Source organism: Pituophis catenifer, unplaced genomic scaffold (genome assembly GCF_029215685.1).
Source record: "Pituophis catenifer annectens isolate HBS135680 unplaced genomic scaffold, rPitCat1.0.hap2 SCAF_15, whole genome shotgun sequence".
Taxonomy (NCBI): domain Eukaryota; kingdom Metazoa; phylum Chordata; class Lepidosauria; order Squamata; family Colubridae; genus Pituophis; species Pituophis catenifer.
Window position 1 is genome coordinate 6166579 of NW_027256895.1, and position 12351 is coordinate 6178929.

Genomic DNA, 12351 nt, shown 5'->3' on the forward strand with positions numbered 1-12351 from the left:
GCTCCTGCGCATACGCTAATCTTGCTGCAGTGATAATGTGAATCAACAAGAACCATATATCTGATTTAACATTCAAAGGTTTTGCCCCCAATAGGAAAATCTCAGGTCTTAATTCCAAATTAATCTGTGTAATTTCCAAAATCCATTGCCGTATTTTTTTCCAATATTTAACTGCCTGCGGGCAGGTCCACCATTGGTGAAAATAGGTTCCATTACTGTAACCGCACTTCCAACAGCAGGCAGATGTCCCGGGAAACATTTTAGCTAATCTGGCCAGGGGGAGATGCCACCGGTAGACCATTTTATATATGTTTTCTTTATATGAGGAGGCCATGGTTAATTTCATATTTTTCAACCAAATCTGTTCCCATTGTTGGAAGTCAAGGGGATATCCAAAATTTTGCCCCCATGCTATCATACAATCCTTCACTACATCCTGTCCTATCTGCAGAGACAATAAATATGCATAACATTTAGATAATATCCCTTTCCCTCCTTCTAATAAGATCTTATCCAATTCTTGTCTTTTACGGTAGATTCCTTCACTATATAAATCTTTTTTATACCTGGAGTGCACTTGAGAATAAGACCACCAGTCTATCTTATATCCTTGAAGAGTTAATAATTCTCGTGACTTCGGATTACCCTGAACATCCAAGAAACCTTCATACGTCAAGGTTTTCTCCCCTTTATACAATGTCGGGTAAATCTGAGCTTCCTGCGCCGAAATCCAACATGGAACTTTTGAATATACTCTTCTTCTAACCTTTTCCCAAGTATACCCAAGCGTCCTACGTAAATAGTGATCATCAAAGTGTCTAGGGTGGCCGGATGCTCCCGGCCACAGAAAATAGTGCCAGTCATGTTGAAGACCGGCTCCCTCAAATGTCAAAAGTCGTCTCTTTTGTAGGACCATCCATTCTTTCACCCAAATCAAGTTCGCTGCTTGGTGATAGAGCTCCCAATTTGGGAGTCCAAATCCTCCTCTATTTTTGGGTTCTTGTAACATTTTAAGTCTAATCCACGGCCTCTTTCCCTGCCAGATAAATTTAGATATACTCCTATCCAAATTTGTAAAAAACTGGATAGGAAACTGCAAATATTGGACATGATTTGACTCAGTATCTCTAATCTTCTAACACAAGAACTGGATTCTCAATGTCTTTCTATCTTGGGGTGTTGAAAGACAGAAGTTGTTTAATTAAAGAATATTGGAGAATGATTGCAAATGCAGCAGCATGAACATTTCTTTTCAAATTGGCAACTATAATAAATCTTAGTGTTTGGGATACTCCTCCATCAATCCTCTGTGTCAGAATTAAGGACTTTTATATGTCTCCTATGGATAGCAAACATCCTTCTGTCTTTTTTCTTGTGAGCAATTTCTCAAAGGCAGAAATATTACATGATGTGCTAATTCCTCTTTATCAGATGCACCCTGTGGTTGAGGTCAGGTCTGAGAACAATGATGTAGCACTTTGGCAAGAATATGCATCCCAGTAATGCAGCGCTGGAGGACAAGATGGAGAAGACCTCCACAGCTACCATGGCTTTGCTTTTTGTGCTCAGATAGGCTGGAAAGAAGGAGATCCACACACTGCAGAAGGCCAACATGCTGAAGGTGATGAACTTGGCTTCATTAAAGATGTCAGGTAATTTACGGGCAAGGAAAGCCACAATAAAGCTGCCGATGGCCAAGATACCCATGTAGCCCAAGACACAGTAGAAGAAGAAAGCTGATCCCTCATTGCACTGTAAAATCATTTCCTGGAGCTCTGAGTGCATGTCCAACTCAGGGAATGGAGGTGATGTTGACAACCAAAGAACACAAATACATACTTCAATAATAGAACAGGAAAGAACAACAGAAAAAGCCAATCTTTTCCCCACCCACTTCCTCATCTGTGATCCAGGTTTAGTGGCCATGAAAGCCACAACCACAGTGATGGTTTTGGCCAGTACACTAGAAATGGCCACTGAGAAGGTGATGCCAAAAGTTGGTTGTCGGAGAAGGCAGGTCACCTTGTCAGGTTGGCTGAGAAAGAACAAAGAGGAGAGGAAACAGAACAAAAGAGAGACAAGGATGGTGTAGGTGAGGGAACGATTGTTGGCTTTGACAATGGGAGTATCCCTGTGCATAATAAAAGTTCCAAGTACCCAAGAAGTCAAGAAGAAGAAACAAAGAGCTGCTGAGGATAAACCAATTCCTAAAGTTTCTTGAAAAGTTAGAAAGACCAGCAATTTCAAGATACAGCCTTTCTTTTCTTTATTTGGATAATGATCTTCTGAACATTCAAAACAGTCATCCATATCTGAAAGCAAAGTCAAGGCAAGTTTTTATGCATTCCATATTTTTGAAACATTTTAAATTTCTTAAAATTTAGAGCATTTTGACTTTTCCTGTTTTTCAAAAAACACAAAGAAAAAATCTGAGGGGAGATATAAGAGTTTAGATCTTATGGAAAACTTTATATTCAGAACAAAAGATTGTGATTCACAAGTATAGAAATGAATATTTCTATACTTGTGAATATTTGTTTACACTAAAGTAGTGTATTATAGTTTGCTTAAATCTATTCAATGAAAATTTGCTGGAATGTCTAACCTACCCTTTTCATTTGAAATCTTCCCTTCTGGGCAAGGAACACAGTTGTAGCAACAGAATTGCTTTCCTTCCAATCCTTTCTTCCAGTATCCAGGGTAGCAAGGGTCATTACATTGAGAAAAAGGAATAACCTGGTGATAAATATAAATGATTTTGTAAAGGAAAATTTTTAAGCAGTTTATAACGTTCTCCTTCATGGTAGCGAGAAGAATATTTGAATTCCTGACTTCTGGCTGATATCACAGCGATATCGGACATGAGAAGGGGGTCTCCGAGCTCCCACACCAAGTTCTCCACATTAAAGGGCTCTGAAAGGAGAGAAAGCCACCCTGGAGGGATGGTGAAGAAAAGAGGGGCACCCTGCAGGTCGCAGAGAGTCACAATCTCTCCTGTTGAGAGCACCATCTACTGACAAAGGAAAACATACCATATTCTACAACCCTTGGAAAATTTTCGATTAGAAAAATAAACAACATTTATTTGGAAAACAGTGGTGATATTTACTGTTCTATCCTTATCTGCCTTATAACTATGTGAGAATGGTGAGAACAAGGAAGATACCTAAGTAAAGCAATTTTTGAATGTTAAGATATATGATTAAAGTTATAGAGGGGACATAAGAGATATTTGGAGAGTTCCCTGGACTACCTGAACATCTGAATGAATAACCCTGGGATATAAAAGAACTGTGACTAAAGTATTCTTTGAAGAGTAACATTAGGCCTGAATATATGGTTGTTGAACTATTGAGTAAAAGTGGACCTTATTAATATAAGACGAGATACTCCATATGGGGGAAATGAGTGGAAGTTCAAAAAAAATATTGTTGATGTTCAAAAGCATTAAGGACTCTATGACAAAAAACTTCATTGAGATAAACAATTTAATTCAAAGCATAGATGGGAAAATAGAAAAGATTCTACAAGGTACAATGAATAAAGGCCAAGATGCCCAGGAGAGGGAGGAGAGAATAGAAAGAATGGAGGAAAAGACAGAACAGATAAATCAACAAGCAAAACAAGAAGAGAAAATAATAAAGACTATAATGATGAATGAAACAAATCAGGGGAAAAGTATTTTAAGAGATTTCAAAATGGAATGGGAAGACACCATTGAAAAAGAGATAGGAGTTTGGGCAAATACCCTGGAGGCTTGGCAGCATAAGAGGATAGAGATGGAGGAATATAGGAAGAGTAAACAGAAAAAGTCGAAACAGTAAAAATTCAGAGGTAGTTAGAGACAAAGATTCAAGAGAGGAGTATGGGAGGTATGTCAAAAAACAAATAAGAATTGAAATATTAAAATGGGCAAGAGATGGATAGAAAGGAAAGGGGTTTCCTTGTTCCCCCCTTCTTTCTTTAATATGTTGGGGGCCTGATTAAAAGTTATTTATTTATTTATTTATTTATTTATTTATTTATTTATTTATTGGTTTGATTTATATGCCGCTCTTCTCCAGAGACTCAGGGCGGCTTACAATGCGTTAAGCAATCACCTTCATACTTTTGTATATACCTACTTAGTAGGGCTTTTGGCCCTCCCTAAGCGGTGTTCTTTTTTATACAAAGTCAGTTTATTGCCCCCACAATCCGGCTCCTCATTTTACCTACCTCGGAAGGATGGAAGGCTGAGTCAACCTTGAACCTGGTGACATTTGAACTCGCAGTAAATGCAGGCAGCTGGCAGCTAAGTGCTACTTTAACAGCACTTTAGTCCGCTGCTCCACCAAGGCTCTTTTTCTTCTGATACTTCTTATAATAGAAGTAGAAGTAGAAATAAAGATACATGTGATATAAAATGAATAAATGGGCAGAAGATTAGAGGTTGAAAGATGGATTTAATATGTATGTATAAATAATATGGTGATTGTTGTCAGGATGGAGTAAGGGGATTAAATTTTAATACAATATGTGTACTATACTAGGATTAGTAAGATTGGCCTGATTAAATAGAATAAATTAAAGACTTAAATGGCAAGATTAGAGGTTGAAAAAGAGTATTATTATTATGCATGCTTAAACAATGTTGTAATTGGCATTAGAATGATACATTGAAATATTGAATAATTTCATAATAAAGTTTTATATCTTAATACAAATAGTAAAATAGTATCAAATAATACTGAGTCCACACCTGGTTAAAAGCTGGGTGCCACACAATCAGTTTTTCATCAATGATTAATTCCTTCGTATTGGGAATATGAGGACCCATCTTTCCAACTCTAACTCTCTGAAAGGATCCGTTTGGAAAAGTGATCAAGTTGGTGATGTCGAAACCACCTGTTGCTTCCCCTTTCTCATTCAGGAACACTCTCTCCCCAGCTGAATTGTTAAAAGAAATGCCTTGAAGAAATGAATGGAGCTATGAGAGAGAGAGAGAGAGAGAGAGAGAGAGAGAGAGAGAGAGAGAGAGAGAGAGAGAGAGAGAGAGAGAGAGAGAGATGGAAGATTAATAATGAAGACGTTTCCAATATATTAAACTTTTACTTACTCATTTTTCCCATTGCTCCAACAAATATCAAATAGGTACACTTAGAATATAGATAATCTATATTTCAGAGAAAGACAGAGGTCTGTTCTAGTATTACTTTAATGTTACTTCCAGGGGAAACAGGATGGAAACAACATCATCTATCTACAATCTACAACAGAGTCCTTTCAACAGTTCCAAGAAGAAAGTACACCCATTTGTACCACACAGGAAATCCTGATGACTCAGATAAACCTCCAGGTGATCTTAACAACTCGTTAAAAGAATGCAAATGACCACTTGTCTGCAAGGAGTATAAATCCTTCCATTCCCCACCATTCAATCAGAGCTGAAGAAGTTTCTCGGATGAGAATTGAAACGTCTTCAAAGAAAATCCAGAAAGTCCAGTTGCCTCTTGAAAAAGCACCTTTAGGACACTTATACCACTTCACTGTGCTTTACAATAATAAATAAATAATTTTCTTGTCATTGTACGTGTATACACAGTACACCCATACAACGAAATTCACTTAACACCCAAAGACCAGGTCCAACACACATAACAACCCCCAAACACACTCCCACCCACTGCAATTCCCCACCCTTAAACCTCCCAAACATCCACACAACAGACCAAGTAATACTGTCCAACAGCTCACTGATGGTGGCCCTTTAGTTCATTGTTGAGTGCAATTATAGCTGTGGGATAAAAACTATTCAGAAAATGTGTGGTCCGAGTTTTAATTGTTCTGTATCTTCGGCCAGAAGGCAACAGTCCAAAAAGATTGTAAGCAGGATGGGAAAAGATGGAAGGCTGAATCAAACTTGAGCCGGTGGGAATCAAACTGCTGAACTGCTGGCAACCAGCAATTCAGGACAATTAGCCTGCAGTACTACTTTCTAACCACTGCGCCACCATGGCTCTGGTGAGAATTATTATTCACAATCTAATAAGAAAAATGAAAAATGACAGGAAAATATTCATTGGGGTGGGTTGGCACAAAAAGAAGAAAGACTGCCTTCAGACACAATGCAATTGAATTATTCTTGGAATCAGATTGGATAAATTTACAAGACAGGCCAATTCTATGTGGAGGTGAAAAGTTTTATTTATTTATTTATTTATTTATTTAATTTGTATACCGCCCTTCTCCCAGAAGGGACTCAGGGCGGTGAACAGCCAAAATTAAAAAACATACAAATGCAAAAGTTAAGATAATTAAAAGAATTAAATCATTGGCTACCCAAATTTAAAATCCCAAATCCATAAAATTTAAAATCCCAATTAAAAAACCATTTAGGCTAGGCCGGCTTGATGAAATAAAAACGTCTTCAGGGCTTTACGGAAGGTCCGGAGGTCCGGGATCAATCGTATTCCAGGAGGCAGCTCAAATAAAAGTTATTTATACAATGAAAATTGATGCATACAGTAAATCCCATTAAGTATACTGAAATTAGTAAGGACACAGTTTATGTTCACCCTCTTATTTTATAAAACTAATAGCTTTGTTGCCTCAGTTTCTCTATTGATTTGGAGCCATAAATGAGGGTAAATAAGCTATATTAGATTGTGGATGATTGTGGATAATCATTGAAATACAAGATAGGTGTGGTATGGAAAGATTACCTGCCAGGGCAGCAGATTTCGAAGTTCAACCCTTTGAATCTCTCTTGGTTGGGATTTTGATCTCACTGCCTCATGCAAAGAATGTGCCACTGCATAAACAGCATTGTAGATACTGTAGGTTTGGCCAGTCATCTGAAATTCAAACAGAGCACCAGGTAGATTCTCCAAATTCTCTTCTCCACTACAAGTTTCATTGATCTTTGAAGATAATTCTGTATTTGAAAATGAACAATCGAACAATTGCTCCCAAACCTCTTGAAGAAATGCATCTTTGTGGGTTGAAGGTTTGATGACTTGAAGACATTCTTTAAAGCCTTGAATGTCTCTTGTATGCACAGTAAAGGAAAGAGCCCCATGGAACATCTGGAGATCCCAACTCCTTTGAGTTCCCATCAGAATGAAATCAATTGGATTCATCAGGATCCAAACCTTCTTACATAATGCACGCTCTTTATTTTCAGGATCCCTTAGAAACATGGCAGTTCTGAGCCACACTATTGTAAATGTTTCTCCATAGACCAGAAAAGCATTTGCTTTCTGATCTAACAGTTTCTCATCAATAATTGAGACTGAATTAGACAATTGGGACAAATCTTCCAAGGGGATATGTTGTGGAATTTTTTCTGTGAAAGCTAAACAGACCCCATTCTGTGAAAGCAACGGCTGCAGTTTCTGCAAAAAACATTCTTCCTTATTTTCAGAAGCAAAGAGTCCAATCCACATCCATCCAAAATGGAGAAGAAGTTGAATAAGTCCAGCGTACTGATGCTCCTCTTTTGGGACCATGCAATAAAGTGGAAATAACTCAGTAATCTGAAAGTCTTCTTGTGCAAAGGAACCATAAGTCAACTAAAGATACAAAAGAGAGAAATTCGTTCTTCATGAAAATCATGGGACAAATGTGAAGACTGTTAGAAATTTAATGAAGGTCTCCCTATATTGAACATTTGTCCAATTCTGTGTAGATTATGACAATTCTGATGAGAAAGAGAAGCAACTAAAACCCCAAGATGAAATATTTTCTCATCTGAAATATAACTAGATTACAACCACACTCACTTTCCTAATACAGAGTTCCAGTATGTTCATCCTTTTAGAACATCTGGAAACTTGCTAAATATCTGAGCTTGTGAACTCTTCTCAGCCTAAGGAAAAGATTTTTAAGAGCTAGACTTACTGGTCTACCTTCTTCCCTTCTTTGTAGCAGATAAAACAAAATACTTGTACATGAAAGACTATGCCCATGAGATTCTGGAGGAATAGAAAGGATTAATCATGTCTTCCTTTACGACAATTATTATAGAGATATCCAAAAGAATTCAGTTACAGGAATTGGGTATGTCTAGTGTGATGAAAAGAAGGACTAGGGGAGGCATGACAGCAATAGCGCAACATTTGAGGGGCTTCTACAAAGAAGAGCTGACAACTATTTTGCAAAGCACCAGAAGGCAAGACAAGAAACAATGGATGGAAACTAATCAAGGAGAGAAGCAACCTAGAACTAAGGAGAAATTTCCTAACTGTGAAAACAATTAACCAATGGAGCAACTTGCCTTCAGACATTGTGGGTGCTTCATCACTGGAGGCTTTCAAAAAGAGACTGGGCAGTGATTTATATGAAATGGTATAGGATCTCCTGCTCAAAGAGGGGATTGGACTAGAATACCCCCAAGAAACCTTCCCACTCTATTATTCTATGTTCTATGTTCTGTGTTCTACATGCTAGCTGGCCTTTCTATCCTCCTCTTGACACAGCTCCAGATTCCACCACAGATAGTGGTCAAATCATAGGTGACCCTCTCAAATTTTGTAGTGTAATCTATGATTTAAATTTAAATTTTCTAATCTATGATTGTAATAAAAGATTTAGACTTTCTTGACTGATTATTTTGAGCCAACATTTTGAGTTGTGTGAACAATTGCAGAAGGGGGAGCAAAGAGAGCAAAATTGAAGTCCTGCAGAAAGGCATGGCAAAATACTAACTAACCCTACAGCACCAATCTGTCAACAATTGCTAAGAAAAATAGTTTAGTTTTTCACTAAACTATTTTTATCATACACAAAGCAAAATTAAGTAAATAGAGTTGCAACCTATTCCTTGTTGGCTGTCAAAACACCTCTATGATTGTAATAAAAAGTTTTGATTTCATTGGATTACCTTGAGCCAGTCTATTGAGTTGTGGGGAAAACAGATGAGGGGTGATAATAGTGTATTTAATTAAATTCCTGGAGAAAGACTTTTCAAAAGACTTTTCTCTCTCACTCCACCCCAAACTACCTGTGGAATTTTGTAGACATTTATACTCTCTGCCATAAAGGATGATGTATCAGGACTTAGTCCCCCAATGATGGCCATGAGATTCTTCTGGCTATCACATTTGTAGTTAGGGACAAATTCCCGGGATTTGAAAAGCAGGTCGAGTGTGGTGCGATAGGTCATCCTTGGATTGTTGTAACTATCATAAAGGTGAAACCCGAGAGTGATGTTAGGTAAGATCTGGGAGTCCTCATTGATTTCCTTCACAGCAAAGGCCAAGGTGAGGGCATGCTGGTAGAATTTCGTTATTACACTGCAAATAGGTTAAACAAAATACGTTGACAATTCTTTTATGGTAAAGCCATTAATATATGAGTAATAACCACTTCTGTCTCTTTTGTAAGTGAGAAGATGAGAGTCTTTGTAAAAACATTCAATAATTTGTATAGTTTTCAACTATGTACAGTGTTTCCATGATTTGCCACAAATAAGTAGAGAACAATGTTGTGATTTTTTTTCAAGCACTCACATTTATTTCTATCAGTTTGGCACAAATTCGAATGCAACCAGCAACTATCACTCTTTTAATACGTGTAAGTTATGCAAGGAGTGACTGCACAGACTAGATCATTTTAATGATTTTACATTCCCTAAATGTTCTCCAAAAGACTTCTTGTTAGACTTAATACAGTGAAAAGAAAATGATGATTAATATATGTAAGTTATGCAAGGAATGACCGCATAGACTAGATAATTATACTCCTTAAATATATTTTTTTTAAATTTGATTTATATGCCGCCCTTCTCCGGAGACTCAGGGCGGCTTACAATGCGTTAAGCAATAGCCTTCATACTTTTGTATATTCATACAAAGTCAGCTTATTGCCCCCACAAACTGGGTCCTCATTTAACCTACCTTAGAAAGGATGGAAGGCTGAGTCAACCTTGAGCCTGGTAAGATTCGAACCTGCAGAAATTGCAGGCAGCTGTGTTAATAACAGGGTGCTTTAGACCACTGTGCTACCAAGACTCTTTTATTGTCCAAAAGGCTTCCTGCAGAATAGTTTCAGACATTTTATGAATAAGATTTTAACACAATGAAAATGATTTGTTTTCCCACAATTTGATAACTTTGAAGCAAGAGTAAGTTGATATAAGAGCCTGGTGGCACAGTGGACTAAGTGCTGTTAAAGTAGCACTTAGTTGCCAGCTGCCTGCAATTACTGCAAGTTCAAATCTCACCAGTCTCAAGGTTGACTCAGCTTTCCATCCTTTCAAGGTAGGTAAAATGAGGACCCAGATTGTGGGGCAATAAGCTGACTTAGTATAAAAAAAACACCGCTTAGGGGGGCCTGAAAGCCCTACTAAGCAGGTATATACGAAAGTATGAAGACTATTGCTTAATGCATTGTAAGCCACCCTGAATCTCCGGAGAAGGGCAGCATATAAATTGAACTAATAAATAATAATAAATAAATATAAAAAAACCATGCATTTATGGCATTTATCAAAGAGCTATTAGTCATATAAACAATAAAATTAGAAAATGAATGGAAAGACAAAAAATCCTTACAGTGGTAACTCATAAGGTATTAGAGAAGGATGTTCTTTAAATTCAATTTCAAAAAAGTAGTGAATTATCTGAGACACCATCCCACCCACAATGAGATCACCAGGCTGGTACCACTCATGGGGAATCAGGAAAGCATCACTGGCAGGGCAGCTCAGAGTAACAGCTTTTTGCACCAAGAGCATCAGAAAGAACAACATCTTCAGGCGTTTGTCATAGTGAAAATATTTGTGTCTCCTATCCATAAGGAAGTTTGTATTTCAGTGGTTCATTCAATGATTGAGCCAAGGTTGATATCTGACAATGCACCTAATCAGAAATCCCATCATTTTCTATTTGTGTGCAAATTTCTATACTGACTATCACTAGGATTGAACAGATGTTCTGGAAAAGAAGGAATGAGGGAGACATCTTGTAGCAATGAATCTGACGGAGCCATTATTATCCCTTTGTGCCAAACTCCCTGGGATTCAAGAGTTACTTTATAACCAGATTGATACCTTAATTGTTGCTGAATTTCAATACCTTGATGCACAGTCCTTGATGTTTTGGCCTAGTTAAAAAAAAAAAAAATACGGCGATTCCTGTAGGAGATAATTATTTTGTTTTTGTGAGAGAATAAGTGATTCAACTTTTTGCTCAAGTAAGCAAATGCTAATAAAAGTAATCTAAGGGACATTGGCAATTAAAAACAGCCTCAAGTGTTGAAATTCATGTTTATTCCTTACAATGGAGCAGGGTTCCCATTTTCCATAGAAAATGATTAGAATTGTTTAGTACAGAAAGTGGAAATGTTTTTTACATGTTAAGATCTGACAAATAAGCCAATAATTTCTATGGAGGTTTTATCCACATTTTCAGTCAAAGAATATTGAGGAATGAAAAGATCACAACATTTATTCTGATATTTGGAAAGTAGCATTAGCCATTGGCTCGAGTTTAATAATCTACCCCTCCAAATCTTTATTTATTTCTTTACTTATTTTATTTGTCTTCTGATTTCTATAATTTTTACAAATAACTCAAGGCAGAGAAGATATCTAACATTCCATCCTCCTCCTATTACAGTGTACGATAGATATGATATGGTATATGATATGATATATATGATGTGATGTGATGTGATACGATAGATATCATAAGATAGGATAGGATAGATATGATATCAGTTTTCCAATATCTAAGGAGTTGCCACAAAGAAGAGGGGGTCAACTCAGGGGTGGGCTTCAAAAATTTTAGCAAGGAGTTCTCTGCCAGTTTGCTGGGTGGGCATGGCCATGGTGGCTGTGGCCTAGTCAGCATCCTGCACCACGGCGGAGGGACCATTTCTGGCCTTCCCAAACTTCTGGTAGGCCCATTTTTCGCCCTCCCTGAGCCTCCGCACATGCCCTGCACTTACCTGTATCCAAAACAGGCTGCATGGGGACTCCTGGGTGGGGTGGGGTCAGTGGGACAGGGCCAGCTAGGAGTGGGATTTGGGGCTTCTCCGAGTTGCAGAGAAACTTAGCTAGAGGTTCTCCTGAACCCCTGTGAAACCCCAGTAGCCCAGCCCTGGGTCAACCTATTCTCCAAAGCACTTGAAGGCGGGACACAAAGCAATAGATGGAAAATAATCAAGGAGAGGACCAACCTAGAACTAAGGAAAAATTTCCTGACACTGAAAATAATTCATAAGTGGGATGACCTGCCTCCAGAAGTTCTGAGTAGTCCATCACTGGAGGTTTTTAAGGAGAGATGGGACAACCGTTTGTCTGAAATGGAGTAGGATTTTGTCCTTGAGCAGGAGGTGGGACTATAAGACCTTCAAGGTGCCTTCCAACTC

General features: G+C 37.9%; 1 protein-coding gene across 1 annotated transcript; it reads right to left on the minus strand.

The window, feature by feature from the left end:
* Positions 1 to 1413: 1413 nt before the first annotated feature.
* Positions 1414 to 10774, minus strand: LOC139324796 (vomeronasal type-2 receptor 26-like). Its single transcript, XM_070954544.1, has 5 exons — positions 10533 to 10774; positions 8981 to 9272; positions 6702 to 7550; positions 2610 to 2736; positions 1414 to 2312 (listed from the first exon to the last, which is right to left on the minus strand). Exons 1-5 carry the CDS (start codon positions 10772 to 10774, stop codon positions 1414 to 1416), a joined length of 2409 nt encoding a protein of 802 aa, XP_070810645.1.
* Between the last annotated feature and the right edge of the window lie 1577 nt (positions 10775 to 12351).

Excerpts from the sequence above, each read along its gene's own strand:
- LOC139324796 (XM_070954544.1), bottom strand. The coding sequence starts at position 10,774 with ATGGATAGGAGACACAAATATTTTCACTATGACAAACGCCTGAAGATG. Across the intron at positions 2,737-6,701 it reads GAAATCTGCTGCCCTGGCAG|GTTATTCCTTTTTCTCAATG; the intron begins GTAATCTTTCCA and ends ATTTATCACCAG. Across the intron at positions 2,313-2,609 it reads GAAGATTTCAAATGAAAAGG|ATATGGATGACTGTTTTGAA; the intron begins GTAGGTTAGACA and ends CTTTGCTTTCAG.